Consider the following 24,580-nt stretch of genomic DNA (forward strand, 5'->3'; position numbering starts at 1 on the left):
AGTTGGAAGTCCACCAGTCGTCCAAGGGCCAAGTTGGAAGACCCCCCTGCTCTAAATGGGAGTCAATCCGTTCCACGCGCTGTGAAAAACACAAATTAAGGGTGGCTTTAAAAAAAAAACACACAACAGACTACATTGCGAGGTTGTTGTAAAACGCACGCTCCCTGCAAGCCGCAGTGGGGGGGGGAGGGCTTCTGCCAAGCCGCTTCTGCCAAGCCCGAAGCTCTTCAGTTGCCCCCTTCGCGAGGCTTTCCTCGTGGCCTCCTTTCCTTTGCAGCGAGGAAGTGAGCTCGCTTCCCTCTCCAGCCCAGGCGCGCCTGAGCGCCTCCGGCTTGTTTGGTCTGGTGCCGGGTAGTTTTGCCGCACCTGCCCGCCGAGCCGAGCCGTGCCGAGCCGAGCCGAGCCGGCCGGGGAAGCCCGAAGTGACTCAAGGAGGGAATTCCCCGGGGCGGGTGACGTCACGGGCTCCGGGCCGCGCGTGCCACTTAAGGGAAGAAGCGGAGCTGCAGGCGAGCGGCCAGCCCGGGTTGGCGAATTCCCACGGGGCTCCGAAGCGTCTTTCTCCGCCGTAAGTGCCCCCCTGGCCTCTCCCCTCCAGCCTCCGAGTCCTGGGCTCCGGTGGGCAGGGAAAGCCCGTGCTTCAGGACTCTGGTTCTTTCTTTCTTTCTTTCTTTCTTTCTTTCTTTCTTTCTTTCTTTCTTTCTTTCTTTCTTTCTTCTTTCTTTCTTTCTTTCTTTCTTTCTTTCTTTCTTTCTTTCTTTCTTTCTTTCTTTCTTTCTTTCTTTCTTTCTCTGCTCCCCGTGAGACCCCACCTGGCTTGAATGCCGATGAAGGAGGCCGCTTGTAGCTTGGGTTGACACGAGGGGTCCTTGGTGCTCTCCCAGCTGCGCGGTTTTCTTGCAGACGTTTCATTAGCCTAACTAGGGAACATCATCAGTGGAGTTTGCAAAGAGAAGGAGGAGGAAGGAGGAGGAGGAGGAGGAGGTCTTGCAGACATTTCACGACCCAGCTAGGTAACACCATCAGTGCTAGAGGAGGATGGGATTTGCGGAGAGGAGGAGGAGGAGGCGGACTGTGGGGTCCTTGGTGCCCTCTGAGCTGGGTGGTTTCCTTGCAGACATTTCATTACCCAACTAGGGAACATCATCAGTGCTAGAAGGAAGAAGAGCTTGCAGAGAGGAGGAGGAGGAGGAGGAGGAGGAGGAGGAGGAGGAGGAGGAGGAGGAGGAGGAGGAGGAGGAGAAGAGGAGGAGGACTGTGGGGTCCTTGCTACTCTCTGAGCTGGGTGGTTTCCTTGCAGACGTTTCATTACCCAACTAGGGAACATCATCAGTGCTAGAAGGAAGAAGAGCTTGCAGAGAGGAGGAGGAGGAGGAGGAGGAGGAGGAGGAGGAGGAGGAGGAGGAGGAGAAGAGGAGGAGGACTGTGGGGTCCTTGCTACTCTCTGAGCTGGGTGGTTTCCTTGCAGACGTTTCATGACCCAACTAGGGAACATCATCAGTGCTAGAAGGAAGAAGAGCTTGCAGAGAGGAGGAGGAGGAGGAGGAGGAGGAGGAGAAGAGGAGGAGGACTGTGGGGTCCTTGCTACTCTCTGAGCTGGGTGGTTTCCTTGCAGACGTTTCATGACCCAACTAGGGAACATCATCAGTGCTAGAAGGGAGAAGAGCTTGCAGAGAGGAGGAGGAGGAGGAGGAGGAGGAGGAGGAGAAGAGGAGGAGGACTGTGGGGTCCTTGCTACTCTCTGAGCTGGGTGGTTTCCTTGCAGACGTTTCATGACCCAACTAGGGAACATCATCAGTGCTAGAAGGGAGAAGAGCTTGCACAGAGGAATGAGGAGGAGGAAGAGGAGGAGGAGGAGGAGGAGGAGGAGGAGGAGGAGGAGGAGAAGAGGAGGAGGACTGTGGGGTCCTTGCTACTCTCTGAGCTGGGTGGTTTCCTTGCAGACGTTTCATTACCCAACTAGGGAACATCATCAGTGCTAGAAGGAAGAAGAGCTTGCAGAGAGGAGGAGGAGGAGGAGGAGGAGGAGGAGGAGGAGGAGGAGGAGGAGAAGAGGAGGAGGACTGTGGGGTCCTTGCTACTCTCTGAGCTGGGTGGTTTCCTTGCAGACGTTTCATGACCCAACTAGGGAACATCATCAGTGCTAGAAGGGAGAAGAGCTTGCACAGAGGAATGAGGAGGAGGAAGAGGAGGAGGAGGAGGAGGAGGAGGAGGAGGAGGAGAGGAGGAGGAGGACTGTGGGGTCCTTGCTACTCTCTGAGCTGGGTGGTTTCCTTGCAGACGTTTCATTACCCAACTAGGGAACATCATCAGTGCTAGAAGGAAGAAGAGCTTGCAGAGAGGAGGAGGAGGAGGAGGAGGAGGAGGAGGAGGAGGAGGAGGAGAAGAGGAGGAGGACCGTGGGGTCCTTGGTGCTCTCTGAGCTGGGTGGTTTCCTTGCAGACGTTTCATGACCCAACTAGGGAACATCATCAGTGCTAGAAGGAAGAAGAGCTTGCAGAGAGGAGGAGGAGGAGGAGGAGGAGGAGGAGGAGGAGGAGGAGGAGGAGGAGGAGGAGGAGGAGGAGGAGAAGAGGAGGAGGACTGTGGGGTCCTTGCTACTCTCTGAGCTGGGTGGTTTCCTTGCAGACGTTTCATTACCCAACTAGGGAACATCATCAGTGCTAGAAGGAAGAAGAGCTTGCAGAGAGGAGGAGGAGGAGGAGGAGGAGGAGGAGGAGGAGGAGGAGGAGGAGGAGAAGAGGAGGAGGACTGTGGGGTCCTTGCTACTCTCTGAGCTGGGTGGTTTCCTTGCAGACGTTTCATGACCCAACTAGGGAACATCATCAGTGCTAGAAGGAAGAAGAGCTTGCAGAGAGGAGGAGGAGGAGGAGGAGGAGGAGGAGAAGAGGAGGAGGACTGTGGGGTCCTTGCTACTCTCTGAGCTGGGTGGTTTCCTTGCAGACGTTTCATGACCCAACTAGGGAACATCATCAGTGCTAGAAGGGAGAAGAGCTTGCAGAGAGGAGGAGGAGGAGGAGGAGGAGGAGGAGGAGAAGAGGAGGAGGACTGTGGGGTCCTTGCTACTCTCTGAGCTGGGTGGTTTCCTTGCAGACGTTTCATGACCCAACTAGGGAACATCATCAGTGCTAGAAGGGAGAAGAGCTTGCACAGAGGAATGAGGAGGAGGAAGAGGAGGAGGAGGAGGAGGAGGAGGAGGAGGAGGAGGAGGAGAAGAGGAGGAGGACTGTGGGGTCCTTGCTACTCTCTGAGCTGGGTGGTTTCCTTGCAGACGTTTCATTACCCAACTAGGGAACATCATCAGTGCTAGAAGGAAGAAGAGCTTGCAGAGAGGAGGAGGAGGAGGAGGAGGAGGAGGAGGAGGAGGAGGAGGAGGAGAAGAGGAGGAGGACTGTGGGGTCCTTGCTACTCTCTGAGCTGGGTGGTTTCCTTGCAGACGTTTCATGACCCAACTAGGGAACATCATCAGTGCTAGAAGGGAGAAGAGCTTGCACAGAGGAATGAGGAGGAGGAAGAGGAGGAGGAGGAGGAGGAGGAGGAGGAGGAGGAGAGGAGGAGGAGGACTGTGGGGTCCTTGCTACTCTCTGAGCTGGGTGGTTTCCTTGCAGACGTTTCATTACCCAACTAGGGAACATCATCAGTGCTAGAAGGAAGAAGAGCTTGCAGAGAGGAGGAGGAGGAGGAGGAGGAGGAGGAGGAGGAGGAGGAGGAGAAGAGGAGGAGGACCGTGGGGTCCTTGGTGCTCTCTGAGCTGGGTGGTTTCCTTGCAGACGTTTCATGACCCAACTAGGGAACATCATCAGTGCTAGAAGGGAGGGGGTTTGCAGAGAGGAGGAAGAGGAGGAGGACTGTGGGATCCTTGGTCTTCTCTGTGGTTTTCTTGCAGACATTTCATGACCCAGCTAGGTAACACCATCAGTGCTAGAGGAGAATGGGATATGCGGAGAGGAGAAGGAAGAGGACTGTGGGATCCTTGGTGCTCTCTGAGCTGGGTGGTTTTCTTGCAGACGTTTCATGACCCAACTAGGGAACATCATCAGTGCACAACGTCTGCAAGAAAACCACCCAGTTCAGGGAGCATCAAGCCCCCCCCTGCCCCCACCCCCTCTTGAATGGCACGCAACTTCTGGTTTTGCTGCAAGACCGGGCTCTTAAGGAGGAAGTGGATGAAGGTGGAAACTTGAATTGGTCAGCCTTTCACGAGATCCTTTGTTCTTCTGGCTGCAAAGTCAACAATTTCTCTTGAATTCAGCTGACAAACACAAACACACAAATGGCTGACATGATCTTTTCCTTCTCCTTTAAGGCCAGTGTGTTGTGCTGGTCGTTGACCAAAATAAAGAATGACAGAATAACAAAGTCGGAAGGGACCTTGGAGGACATCTAGTCCAACCCCCTGCTCTACCATTTCAGACAAATGGCTGTCCAGTCTCTTCTTAAAAACTTCCAGTGTTGGAGCATTCACCACTTCTGGAGGCAGGTTGTTCCACTGGTTAGTTGCTCTCACTGTCAGGAAATTTCTCCTTAGTTCTAGGTTGCTTCTCTCTCTGATTAGTGTCCATCCGTTGCTTCTTGTCCTGCCTTCAGGCGCTTTGGAGAATAGCTTGACTCCCTCTTCTTTGGGGCAGCCCCTGAGATATTGGAAGACAGCTGTCATGTCACCCCTAGTCCTTCTTTTCACTAGACCGGCCATCCCCAACTCCTGCAGCCGTTCTTCATAGGTTTTAGTCTCCAGGCCTTTGATCATCTTTGTTCTTTTCTGCACTCTTTTCAAAGTCTCAACATCTTTTTTGTAATGTGGTGACCAAAACTGGATGCTGTATTCCAGATGTGGACTTCAGATCTATTAGATTCTAGCTCCCATCATCCCCATCAGGATAGTCAGCTAATGGCTACGTTGTAGGCGTGATGAGTGCATCACTTTAATATATCCAAGTTGCACCATTTTTCAAAAGTCTGGAATCAAAGCAACAGTAACCACTTCAATCCCCCCCTTCTAATTCCGCCATATTTCTATGCATGCATTTTATCTTTCACTTGTCATCAAACGGGTTTTGCATATTGCTTACACATGGTAAACTTGGGGCATGTGTGCATGCATACATATGAGTCATTCCTCAAATTGCCTTCCTCAAAATAATTGTTGGTCTAGTGTAAAATCTTTAAACCAAGAGTCACTTCTGCATGAAGTGCTTCCCTGTGGTTCCCACCAAGGTTTTCAGCAACTGTGAGTAAACGAGCTTGAATTTCAGGGTTTGAATTTTGCATTTAGATAATTTTTTTTGTTTGCATGCAGAACTAATGGGTGGAAGAACATTAAAGAGAGATCCAGTCTGGAACAATAACCAATTGGGGACATAAGCCAAGGCCTGCCTGTATATCACCTGTATGTGTTTTGTTGTTGTTGTTGTTGTTGTTTCTTTTACTCTTTTGTTTTGCCAGATCAGTTGGTGGTTTCCATTTAGAAAATGACTATTGATTGTTTTTGCTTCTCTGCTTTGATTACGATTGCCCCCTTGAGCTACAGCGGGCCAAATTCAGCTTTTCACCATTCATTTTTCTCTCTCTGCAAAGGTTGACCTTTCACTGATTTCTGAAATATACAACCTTGGTACATAGTTTCTTCAAGGAGAAAGAAAGAAAGAAAGAAAGAAAGAAAGAAAGAAAGAAAGAAAGAAAGAAAGAAAGAAAGAAAGAAAGAAAGAAAGAAAGAAAGAAGAGAAAGACAGAAAGAAGAAAGAGAAAGAAAGAAAAGAGAGAGAGAGAGAAAGAGAGAAAGAAAGAACAGAGAGAGAGAAAGAAAGAAAGAAGGAAAGAAAGAAAGAAAGAAAGAAAGAAAGAAAGAAAGAAAGAAAGAAAGAAAGAAAGAAAGAAGAAATCTGAAAGAGGTTCACAGGAATTAAAAAAGTAATAACTGTTATAAATTGAAGCTGCTTCTCAAAGAAAAAGTCAAGAGCAAAACCAAGAAAAGAAAGAATTACAACTCAAGCACGGCTTTCTAAAATAAAGGGCTGTCCTTTATTTAAAAAGAAAAGAAAAGATGGCGGGTCCCTCTGCATCTCGGCCACCAATGCCGAAGACGGCCGTCTTGGTTGATCTGTGGCACTTGGGGCCAGACCCTTCCAAGGAAGAGTACCGAAGTTCATTAGATGGGATAGTCACAACCCTACGTAGAAAACGTCTCAAAGTGCCTTCGGGGTATTTCCTGTGCTGCCGGACCCCTGACCGTGAAAAGAATGGGGAGGACCTTGAGGCAAAGTTAGAAGTGTTTGGGGAGGTGGCGTCTGCCGAAACGTTTCTTGAGGCCTTTTACACCCTTAAGCAGAAGCTGGACGAAAAGGGCGAGGAAAAGATTGCCCTCCTGTTATCCGGGCAGAGAAAATCCGTCGTGAGGAAGTACATTGACCACCTCTTCACCGGACTTTACCAGTTTGAGTTGATAGAGCTGCCCCAGACCGGCAAAGAACAGCGCTTGAAGAAGTCCGAGGTGGAGAGGATCCAGAAGGAAATAAACCAGTTTTTGGAAAGGCTTCCCAGCCTGAAAGGAAACCTCACCATCATCAAATCTTCACTGATCCCAGGTAACCTGGGAAATATTTATTTATTCGGTAGTAGGGGGTGGGTTAGGACGCTGAGCTTGTCGATCAGAAGGTCGGCAGTTTGGCGGGTCAAATCCCGAGTGCCGTGTAGCAGAGTGAGCGCCTGTTACTCGTCCCAGCTTCTGCCAACCTAGCAGTTCGAAAGCACATAAAAATGCAAGTAGAAAAATAGGGACCACTCCGGTGGGAAGGTAACAGCGTTCCGTGCGCCTTTGGCGTCTAGTCATGCCAGCCACATGACCACGGAGACGTCCTTGGACAAGCGCTGGCTCTTCGGCTTTGAAACGGAGATGAGCACCGGCCCCTAGAGTCGGAAACGACTAGCACGCATGTGCGGGGGAACCTTTACCTTTACTATGCCCGCCTTTATTGTTTTGACAAATAACTCAAAGCACCCAATGTAGCGCGTTATTTACGACGGTCGCGGTGTCCTGGGGTCCCGTGATCCCCTTTTACGACCTTTGGAGAAGGGAAGTCAGCCAGGAAGCCGTGTTCGCTAAACAGCTTTGTCGCTAACTTGACAGCTGCAGTGATTCACTTAGCAACTGTAGGAGAGAAAGGTCGTAAAACGGCACAAGCTCGCTTAACGATGATCTTGCTGAGTAACAGAAATTTTGATTCTCAGTGGTGTTCCTAAGTCAAGGGCTAGTGCAGGGGTAGGCAACCTCGGCTCTTTTATGACTCATGGACTTCAACTCCCAGAATTCCTGAGTCAGCATAGCTGACTCAGGAATTCTGGGAGTTGAAGTCCATGAGTCATAAAAGAGCCGAGGTTGCCTACCCCTGGGCTAGTGTATTAACTTTTAGTGTTGTTGTGTTTTAAATGGCTTGTGATACAGGAACAAAAATGAAACATGGGGAGCAAATAAGAAAAAACAAGCCACACAAGCGCAAGTGAACAGAGGTAAAAAGCGAAAAAGAAAGTAACAGTAAATAAATAAATGTTGAAATAGATGCACATGAAACGAACGAAAAAAAGAGATCCATTCTTAACCTGCCAGATCATCTCTTTTAATTGTGCGAAATATCGATCGGACTTTCCGTAGCCTTGATAATAAGTAAGCTTGTTCATTTGTAGAAAGTGAGCCTCTGACTTCAATTCACAGTTTCAAATCAGATACTTTCAGTAAATTTTTAGCTCACAGTAAATCCACAGGTCTTCATGCTTCAGTAGATTCCAAATATTCTATATTGCTGTGTTTAATTCAGGGGCACATTCATGTCTTTAGGCCAAATATCTCTTCACAAAAGCAGATTGATAATTTAATATTTACTGTAAACATCTGGATATTAATCCTTAGTAAACCGAAACGGTGCCATGGTAGAACAAGCCCAAATTATACTGATTTCCTCAGAAATATTAGATTTCTAACACTCAAAAGTTTAAAAATACATTCCTTATTGCATATCCTTGGAGGGTGTTTTTTTGTTTAAGTGCACTGTAAGTTCACAGAACACAAATTTAACATTATTTAAAACGTTATAGACTGTTAATTTGCTAGTTCCGTGTGGTTTCCTGCTACTATCTATATATAATCCTTTCTAAATAATATTGAACAGTATTAAATGTAGATTTGGGAGCTTTCAATACTTGTCTAGTAATATCAGTAATTTAGGAATTTCGGATGCTGCTGTTGTGTCAGGTCCTGCTTTATTTTAAGCAGTGTATGAAAAAAATAAGTCAGAAAATGAGCCCAAAGTCATCGTTAATAAACTATTTTTAACATATTTTGTAGCCCTTAAGAAAATAATAAGTTCTGAATAAACAAGAGAGCAATTTTTGAAGTGGAGTCTGTTTGCTGGAATTTTTAACCAGACTGAGGTTTTGTTTTGTTTTTTAAAAAAATGCATCTTAAAAACATAAGGAAAGTTATGCTCACACTCTGAAAATAAGTGCCTTTTTTTTCCTTTTGTGTTTTAAAACTTTTTTCAGAACATGTTTTCCTGCATGGATTCACCACAAGAACAGGAGGCATCTCATATGAACCAACGCTGAGCTCTTTAAATCTCTTTAGCAGTTCTAAGCGGCAGGACCCACCGGCCGTGGTTAAAGAAAACCTCCGACGCTTGTCCCAGGCTGCTGGGTTCAACCCAGATATGTATCACAGCATAAAGGTAAGACTCGGAGTAACTAAGAAGGTTTGTTCTTGGGTTGAACTATGGGGACCTTGGTGCTCTCTGAGCTGGGTGGTTTTCTTGCAGACGTTTCATGACCCAACTAGGTAACATCTTCAGTGCTAGAAGGGAGGGGGGATTGTGGAAAGGAGGAGGAGGAGGAGGAGGAGGAGGAGGAGGAGAAAGAGAAAAAGTGTGGGGTCCTTGTTGCTCTCTGAGCTGGGTGGTTTTCTTCCAGACGTTTCATGACCCAACTAGGTAACATCTTCAGTGCTAGAAGGGAGAGGATGTGTGGACAGGATGAGGAATAGGAATGTGGGGTCCTTAATGGACTCTGAGCTTGGTTGTTTCCTTGCAGACCTTTCATGACCCAACTAGGTAACATCTTGAATGCTAGAAGGGAGGAGGAGGAGGAGTGTGGGGTCCTTGGGGCTCTTTGAGCTGGATTGTTTCCTTGCAGACGTTTCATGACCCAACTAGGTAACATCTTCAGTGCTAGAAGGGAGTGGGATTTGTGGAAGGGAGGAGGAGGAGAGGACTTTATTTTTCTTTGAAAAGACATTAATGGGGTCCTATGTTGTCTCTGAGCTTGGTGGTTTCTTTGCAGACGTCTCATTACCCAATGAGGGAACATCTTCAATGCTAGAAAAAAGTGTATATAAAAGGAGAGCGAACGCCCCTAGCGCTGATAATGTTCTCTCTTTCTGCAAGAAAACCACCCAGCTCAGAGACAACACAGAGTGCTAGAAACAAGGGCGTATAAACAGAGAGTAAACCCCACTCCCCGGGTCATGAAACATCGGCAAGGAAACAAGCAAGCTCAGAGAACACCAAGGAACTGACAGTCCTCCTCCTCCTCCTCATCTCCACAAACCCACTCCCTTCTAGCGCTGGTGATGTTACTTAGTTGGGTCATGAAACGTCTGCAAGGAAAGAAACTGAGAAAGCACCCAGATGTTTGCAATTCCCCTCCACCGGTTCACTGTGACTTAAATTGCTCGAACGATGGAATGGCTCTGGGACTATTGGTTGAGGAAGTCCTAAAGGAAACAGACGGACGGAGCCAAAGACGGGACCTAATCCAGTTTTTCACACGGCCCTCCTTGTTCGTGTGTGAACAGGTCAACCACGCCAATGACGTGTGGGTGATGGGAAGGCCCAAACCAGGGAGCTACGATGGAATCGTAACTAACCAAAGAGGAGTCACCGTTGCAGCCCCTGGAGCAGACTGCATTCCTGTTCTGTTTGCTGACCCGGTCAGAAAAGTTTGTGGAGCTGCCCATTCAGGTAATGCAAGAAACAGCTGGGGCTTTGGAGAGGTCAAAGGTTGCGTGCGCGGTCCAGCTTTCCGTATCTGTCCAATTCAGGTAGGCTGTGAGCCTCCTCAGTGCTTCAGGCTAGAATTCTGCATTGTGCATCTTTGCCACAGTACACAAGCAGTCCTCCAGTTACATCCACCAGGGAGCCCGGAATTTTTTTGTCGCTAAGGGAAATATTTCTTAAGTGAGTTTGCCCCATTTTGCGACTTTTCTGTGCCACAGTTGTTAGCCAACCATTGCACTTTTTTTAAGTTAGTAACACGGTCGTTAAGTGAAACTGGATTCCCCCTTGACTTTGCTGGTCAGGAGGTTGCAAAAGGGGATCACGTGACCCTGGTACACGTCAACCGTCATAAGTACATGCCAGTTGCCAAGCCTCTGAACTTCAAACAGGTGACCCTGGGGATACAGCGACAGCCGTAAGTGTGAAAAGGGGCCGTAAGTCACTTTTTCCAGAGCTGTTCTAACTTTGAACGGTCTCTAAATGCCGTTGTAAGTTTGAAGGGTCACTAAATGAACTCTTGTGGGTCAAAGATTACCTGTATTTGTTTCAGGAAGCTATTTTCTGGATTGAAGTCACCCTTTTTCAGACCCAAAGGTGCTTTTTCCAAAAGGCAACTGGACTTTCTTGGGGATTTTCTGAAGAACTTTTTTCAGAACTGGAGAAGCTTCTTGGGATGAGAAGCGAAACATCTTCAGGGGGGAAAATTAGCCAAGAAAATCCAGTTGCCTTTTGGAAAAAGCACCTTTGGGACAACCGTCATTCGGAGGACGGAGAATTCCCGTAGGACAACCTTTCTCAGACATTATTACACGGCTTGCCGCAAAAGAAGGATTTTGAAAAGCCTGCAGGTTTGACGAGGGCCAAACGTGAAGTTCTCTCCACTTTGTAGCCAAGTTTCATCACTGTCTTAAAAATAATTGTGAGAAATCGCTAGGCGGAATAGTAGTAGTAGTAGTAGTAAGAGGAGGAGGAGGAGGAGGAGGAGGAGGAGGAGGAGGAAGAAGAAGAAGAAGAAGAAGAGGAGGAAGAGGAGGAAGGAGAAGAAGAGGAGGAGGAGGAGGAAGGAGAAGGAGGAGGAGGAAGAAGAAGAAGAAGAAGAAGAAGAAGAAGAAGAAGAAGAAGAAGAAGAAGAAGAAGAAGAAGAAGAAGAAGAAGAGGAAGGAGAAGAAGAAGAAGAGGAGGAGGAGGAAGGAGAAGAAGAAGAGGAGGAGGAGGAGGAAGGAGAAGGAAGAGGAGAAGGGGAAGAAGAAGAAGAAGAAGAAGAAGAAGAAGAAGAAGAAGAAGAAGAAGAAGAAGAAGAGGAAGGAGAAGAAGAAGAAGAGGAGGAGGAGGAAGGAGAAGAAGAAGAAGAGGAGGAGGAGGAAGGAGAAGGAAGAGGAGAAGGAGAAGGGGAAGAAGAAGAAGAAGAAGAAGAAGAAGAAGAAGAAGAAGAAGAAGAAGAAGAAGAAGAAGAAGAAGAAGAAGAAGAAGAAGAAGAAGAAGAAATAAACATGTTCATGTCAAGATACTATAGACCGCTTGCTTGCTCCTTCCGGCCGCTGCTGACTCCAGGTGATTGTGGCTTGCAAAAAACAGTGTTGACTTGGATAAGGAAAATTGCGCTGCCCTCTGCTTCTTTTGTTGCCAGGGTGCCAAGATTGATTGCTGATCCCTGCGGTGTTTTTCTCACTACTTCCTCGTTCTTTGTTTGGGGGAAGTCAGGGCATGGCCAGCACATTCTGTTCCCCGGATTTTGAAAGGCTGAGTCACCCTGGGCAGTTTAAAATACTTCACTGGAAAAGGGATAGAATAGGATAGTGACAATTGTTCTCCTTTTCCCGTCTACCAAGGGGACAGAGAAAAGGAAATTCCGATGCGACTCGGGGATTCCGAGGGATCCCCGTTTTCGTCGCTTTGTTTTTCTTTAAAAGCAAAAAAAAAAGAGGCACTAATGGTTTTAAACCTGTGAAATTGGTAAAAAAAAAAATTATCTACAAGGCGATTTACAGGTGCCCCTCGGCTCACGGCCCCAACCGAGGACGGCATTTCTGGTGCTAAGCGAAACATTTGTGAAGCAAGCGTTCTCCCGTTTTGTGACCTTTTTTGCCGCCGTTGTTAAATGAGTCACTGCAGCGGTTAGGTTAGTAACACCGCTGTTAAGTGAATCCGGCTCCCCCAATGGAAGGTCGCAAAAAGGCACGCTGCGACCGTCATAAATACGAACCAGTGGCCAAGCCTCTGAATTTTGATCCCATGACCCCGGTTGATGCTGCAGCGGTCGTAAGTGTGAGAAACGGTCCTAAGTCGCTTTCTTCAGTGCCGTTGTAGCTTTGAACGGTCGCTAAACGAACTGCTGTAAATCGGGGATGGCTTTCATAAAAAAATGTTGACTAGTTCTTCTTTGCATAGTGTGGATAGTCCTTGACTTATGACCACATTCAGAATCAGAATTTCTGTGGCTTTATAAAGTCAGGCTTGATTGGACATTAAGTGAATCACAGCAAGTTGTTCAGTGAATCATACGGCTGTTCAGCAAATCCAGATTCCTCCCCCCCCTCCTTAATTGATTTTGCTTGCAGAAAACTGGCTGTGAAGTTTGCAAAGGGAGATCACACGATCCTGGGAGATTGCAACCGTCATAAATATAGGCCGTGAATTTTAGACAGCGAAGTTTGATCACGTGACCGTGGGAACCCTACAACGGTTGTAATTAATTGCAAAGACTGTCCTTGCACACTTCTACAGTGTGCGGTATATAGGATTGGCAGGGTTGTTTTGCATATCCTTGCATTTAAATCCTAGACGCACAAGTTGCCTTATTATTTTGGTCTGTGTTTCAGGCTGGCAAGGCACCCTACTTGGGGTCTCAATGGCCGTAGTTACTGCTATGGTGACAGAATACGGTTGTAAGGTAAAGGATATCCTCATAGTTCTTGGACCATCTGTTGGGCCCTGTTGCTTTACGTTACCCAAGCAATCGGCGAGAGAATTTTACAAGATTGACCCAACGTGCGTAAGATGTTTTGAATCACCCAATCCGTACGTCGATATTCGGAGAGCAACACGGTAAGCTTGGCCTTGAGGACCCTTTAGAAAAACGGAATAACGGAGTTGGAAGGGACCTTGGAGGTCATCTAGTTCAACCCCCTGCTCAGGCAGGAAACCCTAGACCATTTCAGACCAATGGCTGTCCAGTCTCTTCTTAAAAACTTCCAGTGTTGGAGCATTCACCGCTTCTGGAGGCAGGTTGTTCCACTGGTTAATTGTCCTCACTGTCAGGAAGTTTCTCCTTAGTTCTAGGTTGCTTCTCTCCTTGATTAGTTTCCACCCGTTGCTTCTTGTCCTGCCTTCAGGTGCTTCCTCTCTGTGACAGCCCCTTAAATATTGGAAGACTGCTGTGCTGTAAAATAACATTAATTGCATTAATTAATACCTGAATCCTCCATGCCCCTGTTTATGATTTTTATCTATTTTTTTAATATGCAAGTTGCCTTATTCTGCTATTAATATAACTTTAGAAAAGCTGAGATATTGGGAATTGGGAACTTCTGATAATGTTGATAACTTTGAAGGTTCTCAATATCAAAGATAAAGACAATAAAGTTTTCCAACAACAATTCTTGCTGGAAATGTTGATTGCCCACTTTCCCCAGTTGGGAAATGACTAGTTGCTATTCCATCGTAATTTTTGTGTATGTGTGTGTGTGTGTGTGTAGTGATTTAATAACTACAACATAACATTTTCTCTTTGTGTCTTTCCCTGAAACAGACTTCTCCTGGAGGCTGGAGGGGTCCTATCGGTGAACATTCAGGATGACTCCATAACAGACCCAAAACAAAACCTTACTCTTTGCACATCGTGCTATCCCGACAAGTTCTTCTCGCACGTTCGAGATGGAGAAAATTTTGGGACCCAGATTGGCTTCATATCTATTAAAAACTAAGGGTACATCCTAAACCCTGAGTACAATTGATGAAGCCTGATTAACTTTCCTTATTCGTAGAAAAATCCTAGCAACACTTATAGTTTCCAATCAAACTTTTAAACTGTTTGCAGCAAAAAGTTGGAGGATTTGGGTATGGGTAGTCTAGAGAAAAGAAGGACTAGGGGTGTCATGATAGCAATGTTCTGGTGTTTAAGGGGTTCCTACAAGGATGAGGAAGTCAAACTATTTTCCATAGCAGCAGAAGGCAAGACAAGAAACAACGGATGGAAATTAATCAAAGGGAGAAGCAACCTGGAATTAAGAAGAAACTTCCTAACAGAGAGGACAATGAACCAGTGGAACAGCTGGCCACCAGAGGTTGTGGGTGCTCCAACACTGGAAGTTTTTAAGAAGAGACTGGACAGCCACTTGTCTGAAATGGTATAGGGTCTCCTGCTTGAGCAGGGGGTTGGACTAGATGACCTCTAAGGTCCCTTCCAGTTCTATTCTGACCTTCCAATGCTTCTGCTGAATCTTGTATTCCATAACTCAATGAGGATTTATTTTGCCAAAAAGGGAACACAAAGATTTAAGCACCTTTACATCAGCAATCAGTGCCTAGATAAGCAGAGATTAACACCAAGGTTAACATCAGACCAACAATCAAGAAGTAAACAATACCCCAATTGCTGAACTGCCAAACAAGTTAACAGTAACAGCCCAGCCAAGCTCTAAGAGGATTCCCACCAACGTTGATAGGGCAAGCCACACTGCCTGCTAGCACTGATGATGTTACCTAGTTGGGCAATGAAATGTCTGCAGGAAAACAACCAAGCTGAGAGAACACCAAGGACCCCTCAAGATTATATTTCTACGTGTACTTATCAAAGCTCCGTTTCAGACTGAAAGTTACACCCGAGTGTTGTGGCCGTTCAGGTGAAGATTTGATCAGAATAACAGCAATTATGTCCCTTGCCTGTAAGCCTCATTTCAACCTTTTAAATAAAATATTGATGTTACAAACACATCCACTCGTCCTCCTGCATTTCTTCAACCTATCAAAATAGCATTTTTCTTGCATTTGAGGAACTATCCTTTTTTTTTAACGCCTAGCTCAATTTTAAGCATCATCTTCGTTCCTCTATATTCCAACTTTGCTTTGTCTTCCTTCCAGTGTGTGTGTGTGTGTGTGTGCGTATAAACCATTTTGCCTGTTCATCCTCTCTGTTTTACGATATTTTTGTCCCCCTGGATGTGGGTGTTAATGCAGGAGGTCCATTTATGTGTGTTTTTCCCCCTAACTATTCAGTTCCACAACTGATTCAGTGGGTGGCACTGTGTAGTTACAAATGCCATTTAACACACCACCCACCACCACCACCCCTTGCAAGACTATCCATCAATCAGAATAGAGCTAGAAGGGATCATTCAGGCACTCGGCATTTTGGAAGCATTTTTCCCTCTGTGTAATTCTGCAGCTTTGCTCCAGACAGAGACATATTTATCAGATGGGGGGGGGTAACATGCAGCTCTTATTTATATGCAATTTGGAATCTATCCGCCCAGTGGATCAATACTGCTAAGCTGCATAAATGTAATCGTGATTTTTACTCCTTTGTGCCAGATTAAGGGGAAGGAGGACTCGTTGACCTTGTCTGCCTTGATAACCATGTAAATCCAATATAATCAAGGGGGGAGGAATACATGGACTGACCAGCAGCAAAGGCTCCTTAACAGGAAATCACTCCGTATGTTTTTTTTCCACTTCCTCTCTTTGTTTGCCAGCAATATACTGCCATGATATATAGTCTGCAGTGAGTGGAAAGACTTGGTTTTCCAACAGTGGAAAGCAAAGTGGTGGACATCAAGATTAATATAATTGTTTAATAAATTTTAATCTCTGCTCTGCAGGTGAGAGGAATTGGAATCTTGTTGCATGGAGCAGGTTGCTCAAAAATTAATAACTTAAGATTGATTCCCAGGTGCAGTGTCTCCCAACCTCGGCAATTTTATGACGTGTGAATCTCAAAACTCCCGTGTTTCTCCTTGTGGTCTCCCAGGTTTGGCCACTTATGACTGTCCACCTTGAGGCAAAAATCCTTTTTACACACCCTTCTCCAAAAAGGAGATGACTTGTTAGCAACTTCCTTCCTCCATGTTCTACGAACGTGACCTTGGGAATGCTACAACGGTCGTAAGTGTGAAAAGCAAGCGTAAGTCAGGCTTTTCAGCGCTGTTGTAACTTTGGTGACTAAAGGAGAGCTATTTGTAATTCCACTCAAAACACCTGTTCCTTGTATTGGGAAGACGTCTAAAACACCAATAGGAACGTTTTCCACTTTACACCAAAGGCCGCAGCTGCCAGTAGAACCAAACAGTCAGGACAATTAACCAGTGGAACAGCCTGCCACCAGAAATCGTGGGTGCTCCATCACTGCAGGTTTTTAAGAAGAGACTGGACGATCACCTGTCTGAGATGGTATAGGTTCTCCTGCTTGAGCAGGGGGCTGGACTAGAAGACCTCCAAGATCCCTTCCAGTTCTATTATTATTATTATCATTATTATTGTTGTTGTTTGTTGTTGTTATTGATGATGATGATGATGATGATGATGATAATAATAATAATAATAATAATAATAATAATAATAATAATAATAATAATAATAAAAAGTTGGAAGGGACCTTGGAAGTCATCTAGTCCAACCCCCTGCTCAGGCAGGAAACTCTATACCATTTCAAACAAATGGCTGTCCAATCTCTTCTTAAAGACTTCCAGGGTTGGAGCACCCACAGCTTCTGGAGGCAGGTTGTTCCACTCGTGAATTGTTCTCACTGTCAGGAAGTTTCTCCTTAGCTCCAGATTGCTTCTCTCCTTGACTAGTTTCCATCCATTGCTTCTTCTCCTGCCTTCAGGCGCTCTGGAGAAAAGCTTGACTCCCTCTTCTTTGGGGCAGCCCCTGAGATATTGGAAGACTGTTATCATGTCACCCCTGGTCCTTCTCTTCATTAAACTAGACATACGTAATTCCAGCAACTGTTCCTTGTAAGTTTTAGCCTCCAGTCCCCTAATCATCTTTGTTGATTAGGATTAGGATTTTTATTCCTTGCAGTCATCTGGTCGTTAGTACTCCCTCTGAGAATCACTGAGGCCACTTGGACAGAGAAACATAAACCTCCAAGTGGCCTCAAGGATTCAGATGGAGTGCAAATGACCAGTTGGAGGAAGGAAGGATTTATATGCAACGAATATAAATCCTTCCATCCTCCATCATTCACTCGGAACCGAAAAAGCTTGTTGGATGAGAAGTGAAACATCTTCAATGAAAAACCAAGGAAGTCCAGTGGCCTCTTGGAAAAAGCACCTTTGGGACAGATTTAGGGTGGAAAGGACCTGCACATGAAAGATTTTGCAGCTAAGGAAGGAGATAAGGAAATAACCGAAAGCCACTTTCGGTTCGGTGTGTGGCTCACACACAAAAAAATAGAATGAGCTTTAATCGTACTATCATGGCCGCCATCTTGACAGCCCACACTCTTTGCCCTGCACTAAATTATTATTGTCAACAGGCAGAGGCTTTTCAAAGACTAGCTTATTTCCTTTTGACACCAGTCAGCTTGTCGAAGTGAGAATTAAAACCACTGGAGATGTTTTGAAGGCTCCCCAGGCTCTCTGTTTTCCCGAAAAAAAAGTACGCAAACAATGTTGGAAGTGTGTGTAATTTTGATACGGGTGTATATTTAGCCCCGAGAAGAAGTGAAACGACACAAAAGCAGTATCGCCATTTTTTTTCCTTGACAGAATTGTCCCTCTCCAAAAAATGTTCTGGGTTTAAGCACAAAAGGGGGTCTCTTTCTTAACATCTTCCCATAACTTCACTATGGGTTACAAATCCAGATTACATAAAAGGAAGTACAATATGTAATACTAACAGCACTGTAGGATACACGGTAAGCAGTCCTCTAGTCACGTGTAGCCTACTCTGCCTGTCAACCACACATGGATTGTGGGGTTCTTGGTGGTTCCTTGATGGGGCCATTGTTTGCTTCTTCATTGTTGGTCTAGGAACTACCAACACCAAGAAACAAGGACCCCCAAGACCTCTCCCACCAACATGGACAAGGCAAGCAAATAGTATATAAAAAGAAAACAAACCCCACTGCCTTCTACCACTGATGATGTTCCCTAGTTGGGTCATGAAAGGTCTGCAAGAAAACCACCAAGCTCAGAGAGCACCAAGGACCCTACAATCTTCCTCCTCCTCCTCCTCCTCTTCTCCACATCAAGGATCTTACAGTCCTCCTCCTCCTCCTCCTCCTCTTCCTCCTCCTCCTCCCCATAATCCCCATTCCCTCCTAGCACTGATGATGTTCCCTAGTTGGATCATGAAATGTCTGGAAGACCTTTGAGCTACAAATATTCTCTTCTATCGATAACTCAGGATTGAACTGTGGGGTCCTCTCCGAGCTGGATGGTTTTCTTGCAGACCTTTCATGACCCAACTAGGGAACATCATCAGTGCTAGAAGAGAATGGGGATTATGGGGAGGAGGAGGAGGAGGAGGAGGAGGAGGAGGAGGAGGAGGAGGAGGAGGAGGACTGTAAGATCCTTGATGCTCTCTGATCTGGGTGGTTTTCTTGCAGACTTTTCATCACCAAACTAGGTAATATCATCAGTGAGTAATGAAAGGTCTGCAAGAAAACCATCAAGCTCAGAGAGCATCAAGGACCCCACAGTTCAGTCCTGAGCTACAAATATTCTCTTTTACTTGGAGCCCATGAATTCTACAGGCTACAGATGCAAACGTGACCACATTAGGAGCTATCTTGAGATCTTTCTCTGTGCAAAGAAGATGCCCGAGGACTTCTTCTGTCCAAGTTAAAAACAGGCTAAGAAGAGCTATTTGTAGCTCATTACAGATGTCTTAGTAAAACAAAAATTCCAAAAAAGCAGAACTCGATCGATATTCCTGTCTTTATGAGGGCTTAGGAGATGTTGAGTAATTTACCAACTGCTATCGGTAAATATGAAAGTGCAGGAACGCGAAGGCCCTCCAAATGTATGGTTTCTAAGTTGATCCAAATATAATATTGACTTGAAATAAAATGGACTGTGACTGGATGACATCCTTCTATCAGCTGTTTGAATTCTGTACCAACATTCTTGATCCGAGAACTGCCATTTTCAGATGTCAGCACCGCCCCCCCCACTTGAAAATCCCAATTTTTTGTGTCTTTTGATCAGTGTTCCTAAGAGGAACAACATTTGTCTATTCGTGAGCTGTCGTAAATGTTGAGCTTTGAACCAATATTTAAATACACAAAGCTATACCCTCATTTTAATTTTTATAAGCCCCTTGTGCATCTAAAACTGCTCTGTTCTTGCGTGCAACTTTGTGAACTCCTTCAACTGTCTTTGACTTTCACTTCTGCAGATTGTGTGTAGCCGTTGATAGAGATCGGATTACCAAAAAAAGAGGAAGAGTTCCTTGTCTATTTGTCTGGAATACGTATGTCACCCACACTCTTCCACTGAAAATATTATTAATGTTAAATAGCGGGTTCTTTGGTGCAGGAATGAAGACACGAAGCTGAGTACAGAATAACTCATTGTTTATTTCGTGCTGGAACTGTACTGGGGAATGTCTGCAACTAGCTGCAATATATAGTCTAGCCCCTAGGTGGCAGCCAATAGGTTTTGAATCAATCATTGCCGCCTGGAGATAGCCAATTGCAGCACAGGAGACTTAAAGTCTGGGTTGCTGGAGAGCCGTTAGCTGCTCCAGCAAGAGCCCAGTACATAACAATTAACATCAATTTTAGAAGATTAAGCAATAATAACCAGCTGGTAGAATTAACACCAGAACAGAGTTGGAAGGGACCTTGGAGGTCTTCCAGTCCAGCCCCCTGCTCAAGCAGGAGACCCAATGGCATTCTAGTCAAATGGCTGTCCAGTGTCTTCTTTTTAAAAAAAAAACTCCAGTGATGGAGCACCCCTAATTTCTGAAGGCAGCTTCCGTTCCACTGATTTAGATGAAATTTAAATGCCCCTGAGATACTGGAAGACTGCTGTCATGTCCCCCCTCGTCCTTCTCTTCATTAAACTAGACATACCCAATTCCTGCAACCGTTCCTTACATGTTTTAGCTTCCTAATCATCTTTGTTGCTCTTCTCTGCCCTCTTTCCAAAGTCTCGACATCTTTTTACATCGCAGTGACCAAAACTGGATGCAGCATTCCAGGTGTGGCCTTACCAAAGCATTGTAAAGTGGTTGAGGATTACCTGTAGGGTACTAGGTATCTGTTGGGGTAACTGCTTTTTCAATAAGATAATAAAAAAGTATTTCTGGATATTTTTACATGTTGCGCCCCAGTGTAAAGGAGGAAGGAAGCTAGAAAAGGGTTTCTCCAGATGCGAACTTTATGCAGCATTGCACACCGATTAAAGACAAGTCAGGTGAAGATTTCACGCGCAAATACGTCTTTCGGATACCGTGTGTGAACCGGCAAGAGCACGGAAGGACTCAAGCTGCTTCCTGTCACCATGGATTTGTCCTGACGCAGGCTTGCTGGGCTGAAAGCTTTGATCTATTTCGCAGAATCGTGGTCAGTCCTTGGCAAAGGTCTACGTCGCTGGGTTCCTGGTGCCCCGGAGAAATATTTCTGATCGTTTGTTCCAGCTCAGAGCTATGGGCAATTATTTTTCTCACCGCCTCAAATCAAGGAAGGGTGAGAAGTTAACTTCAGCCGGTTTCCAGGGCTGTTAACTGTTTCTTTCACATATTCTATTTTATTCTATTTAATTCTAATTCTAATTCTAATTCTAATTCTAATTCTAATTCTAATCTATTCTTATTCTGTTCTGTTCTTATTCTATTCTGTTCTATTCTATTCTCTGTTTTCTATTCTCTATTCAGATCTATTCTAATTCTCTTAGTCTATCATTCTATTCTATTGTATGCTATTCTATTCTATTTTTATTCTGTTCTTCTTATTCTGTTCTGTTCTTATTCTGTTCTGTTCTATTCTACCCTATTCTCTGTTTTCTATTCTCTATTCAGATCTATTTTAATTCTATTAGTCTATCATTCTATTCTATTCTATTCTATTCTATTCTATTCTATTCTATTCTATACTATTCTATTCTATTCTATTATTCTGTTCTATTCTGTTTTCTATTCTCTATTCAGATCTATTCTAATTCTATATCATTCCTTCTATTCTATTCTATTCTATTCTATTCTATTCTATTCTATTCTATTCTATTCTATACTATTCTATTCTATTCTATTCTATTCTATTATTCTGTTCTATTCTGTTTTCTCTTCTCTATTCAGATCTATAAGTCTATCATTCCTTCTATTCTATTCTATTCTATTCTATTCTATTCTATTCTATTCTATTCTATTCTATTCTATATTCCATCCTATGACGTGTGGACTTCAACTCCCAGAACAGAAGCGTAGCTGGCTCCACAAGTCCTAAAAGGGCCATCATTCCCCACCCCTGATGTAAGGCTACGAAGGCTGCAACCAGCAGCTCACCAGAAGCCAGCATGAGTTGGTCAGGAACAAATCTTGGCAGTCTATAAGGTCTCATTTTCGGATCAAGTCATTTCCTCCGATGGCGGGAAGCTTCATTTCTGCAAAGCACCCGACAAGCTCCCTACTGACATTCTGATTAGATGGCTTGTTAAGTAGATGACAGGACAACTGTGATGTGGGGCGTGAACTTCAAGCCTTCAAATGAACCGGAACAATCCAGGGAAGGACTACTGGCAACCCTCGACTTACAACTGGTTTTTTTTAGTGACCATTCCAAGTTACAGCAGCACTGAAAAATGTAATTGATGACTGTTTTTCTCCCAACTGTTGCAGCCTCCCCATGGTCATATAATCAGACTTCAGATGCTTGGCTAACGGACTCATATTTATGACGGTCGCAGTGTGTCCCGGGGCCGTGGGATCCTCTTTTGCAACCTTCTGAAAAGCCAAGCCAATGGGGAAGCCAGATTAACCAGTGGAACAGCTTGCCGCCAGAAATAGTGGGCGCTCCATCGCCAGAGGTTTTTAAGAAGAAGCTAGACAGTCTGAGATGGTAGACTGACTGTATCCAATTCTTGCAACCGTTCTTCGTATGTTTTAATCCCCGGGCCTTTAATCGTCTTATTTGCTTTTCCCTGCACTTTTTCCAAACTCTCAACGTCTTTTTTTGATACTGTGGTAAAGATCATTTTAATTGTATTTTTGTCACCGAAATCTTGAGATACTTTTGAGGTCCTCTCAAAGATACCCAGTTGGATTTCTTGCCTAAAGCGGTACTAGAACTCTCCGTCTCCTGGTGATTGGCCCAAGGTCACCCAGTCAGCTTTCATGCTAACGTGGGGCTAGAACTCACCGTCTCCTGGTGATTAGCTCACGGTCACCCAACTGGCTCTCGTGGCTAAGGTGGGACTTGACCTCAGGGTCTCCCGCTTCCTAGCGCTTTTTCTAGCACCTTCTCATGCTCTCCCACGCAATAGTGTGCGTGAAAATAGTACCACTGTACAGCCACCCTTTCTCCGTTACGCAAACTTACTGGATGGATTATTGTTGTATAAAGGAAAATCCAAAACTCTGCTCCTGTTCCACCCAATTACAGAGCGGGTTTTAATAAAGGGAGAAAAAGCGTTGAGCTGTTCATGGGGGGGGGGGAGGACGATTCTATTTAGTTTTGTGGTCATCAACAATTGTTGCTCCATTACAAGGAGGTTGCTAAATTTGGTGTGTTACTTCCCCCCCCCCTTCTTCCAGCTTACAGTCTAGCTAGCTGAACAAAGCTGTGATACAGGAGCCAGGAAAACATGTTTTGGGGGTTGTTGTTTTTTTTTTTTAGGTGAACATATTTCTTACGTCCTTCTCACCCACAAAGCTGTTCTGATACTTTTAACACCCATCTTCCCCATGGCCCGCTAAACTTTTTTTCCAACCTGGGCCTCCTTAGAAAATCTGATCACTCTTTCCCTCTTCCGTTAATAGGAAGGTCTGCCTCTGATGTAAACCTTATTTCTCTTGGAGTTCTGGGCTGGTACCATCCACGTTTACTATTTTTAGACTTAGACCCCAAGAAAGCAAAGGCACCTAGTGATTTTGCAGCAAACAGAAATAAAATGATACCCCTCCGCTCTAGTCGCATTCTTTTTGTAAGTTGTTTTTTTTTCCCTCCAGGAAGCTTGTAATTTTCTCCTGCAGCTTCCTTGGTGGATAATTCTTAATCAACTTAAAATGGAAGATCAGAGGCCTACGGTGCTTAGAGCTTTAATTCCATTTTAGTAGCCTGTTTTGCAGCTGCTTGAGACACAACCTATCTTTTTGGAGCCCAAATAGACATTTTGTCCAGATTAGGTCGTTATTATCTCACGTTTGATGTTCACGGTAGGTACCACAGTCCATAATTCGTCTTTTAGCCTTTCCCAGAGGTCCTAATGCAGCCTAAATATCTTCATTACCCTTTCATTTGCTCAGCAAAATCCACAGCAGGTATTTGCAGCAGCGAAAGGCATGGCAGCAAATAACCTGGACTATAAAACAAGGACTTTTTTCTTCCAGGATTTCAGATAAAATTCCTCAAATCCCAACCGAATCATAAAAAGCAAGGAGCCAAAGATGATTGAACTGAAGAAGCTTCTTGGATGAGAAGCGAAACGTCTTCAAGGAAAAAATAAAGAAATGTCCAGTTGCCTTTTGGAAATGCACCTTTGGGATAGCCATGGCCTGAATGGCTGAGAACCTCCATAGACATAAAACAAGGACATTTTTTGAGGTAAAATTCCTCAAATCACACCAAGAAGCGTGTGCACAGTGGCCAGAAAATCTCATAGATGTTTTAATTTAGAAGAATCATCCGTTTATTTCCTCAAATGAAAGCAATAGCAAATTCACAGAGAGGGTTTTTGTAACCCACAGGTAACAGCTACATCTTCTGCATTGAATGGTTAATCAGCACACCTGTACATCTTCGCTTGTAACGTGTAGAAGACGTAGGTGAGTTGTGAATGAAAAGTAATATTTCTCCTCCCATAACTTTAGTTTAAACAGGTGTTGCGGTGGCAGGTTCAAAGATACTCACGTGGATAAGACCATCTGTATGCCCCCAAAACTTAACCCCTATAACCATACCTTGTTTTTCATATTTATTTGACCACAATTGGGCCCGGCGTTCCTGTTGCTATGGGAAACATTTGTTCAATGAGTTTTGTCCCATTTTATGACCTTTCTTACCACCATTGTTAAACAAATAATTGCATTTCTTAAATTAATAACATGGTTAAGTGAATTTGGCTTCCCCCATTGACTTTGGTCAAAAAGGGGGATCCTGTGATCCCGTGACGCTGCAACCGTCGTAAATATGAGTCGGTTACCAAGGGTCTGAATTTTGATCCCATGGCCGTGGGGATGCTACAATTGCCATAAGTGTGAAAAACAGTCATAAGTCACTTTTTTCACTGCTGCTGTAACTTATAATAATAATAAAGTTGGAAGGGACCTTGGAGTTCATCTAGTCCAACCCCCTGCTCAGGCAGGAAGCCCTGTACCATTTCAGACAAATGGCTGTCCAGTCTCTTCTGAAAAACTTCCAGGGTTGGAGCATTCACAGCTTC

At 44.9% G+C, this 24,580-nt stretch overlaps 1 protein-coding gene across 1 annotated transcript; it reads left to right on the forward strand.

The window, feature by feature from the left end:
• Positions 1 to 260: 260 nt before the first annotated feature.
• LACC1 (laccase domain containing 1) lies at positions 261 to 14,923 on the forward strand. Its single transcript, XM_083362344.1, has 6 exons — positions 261 to 568; positions 5,575 to 6,581; positions 8,533 to 8,714; positions 9,836 to 10,001; positions 12,857 to 13,082; positions 13,786 to 14,923. The coding sequence occupies exons 2-6, from the start codon at positions 6,041 to 6,043 to the stop codon at positions 13,958 to 13,960; spliced, it is 1,290 nt and encodes a 429-aa protein (XP_083218470.1). The 5' UTR covers positions 261 to 568; positions 5,575 to 6,040; the 3' UTR covers positions 13,961 to 14,923.
• The last annotated feature ends 9,657 nt before the right edge of the window (positions 14,924 to 24,580 follow it).

The sequence above is a fragment of the Vipera ursinii genome (genome assembly GCF_947247035.1).
Source record: "Vipera ursinii genome assembly, chromosome: 4".
In the NCBI taxonomy this organism is placed as follows: domain Eukaryota; kingdom Metazoa; phylum Chordata; class Lepidosauria; order Squamata; family Viperidae; genus Vipera; species Vipera ursinii.

Bases quoted from the DNA above. Each gene is read 5' to 3' on its own strand.
- LACC1 (XM_083362344.1), top strand. From the start codon at position 6,041: ATGGCGGGTCCCTCTGCATCTCGGCCACCAATGCCGAAGACGGCCGTC. The intron at 8,715-9,835 runs GTAAGACTCGGA...GTGTGTGAACAG, and splicing joins ATATGTATCACAGCATAAAG to GTCAACCACGCCAATGACGT. The intron at 10,002-12,856 runs GTAATGCAAGAA...TCTGTGTTTCAG, and splicing joins TTGTGGAGCTGCCCATTCAG to GCTGGCAAGGCACCCTACTT.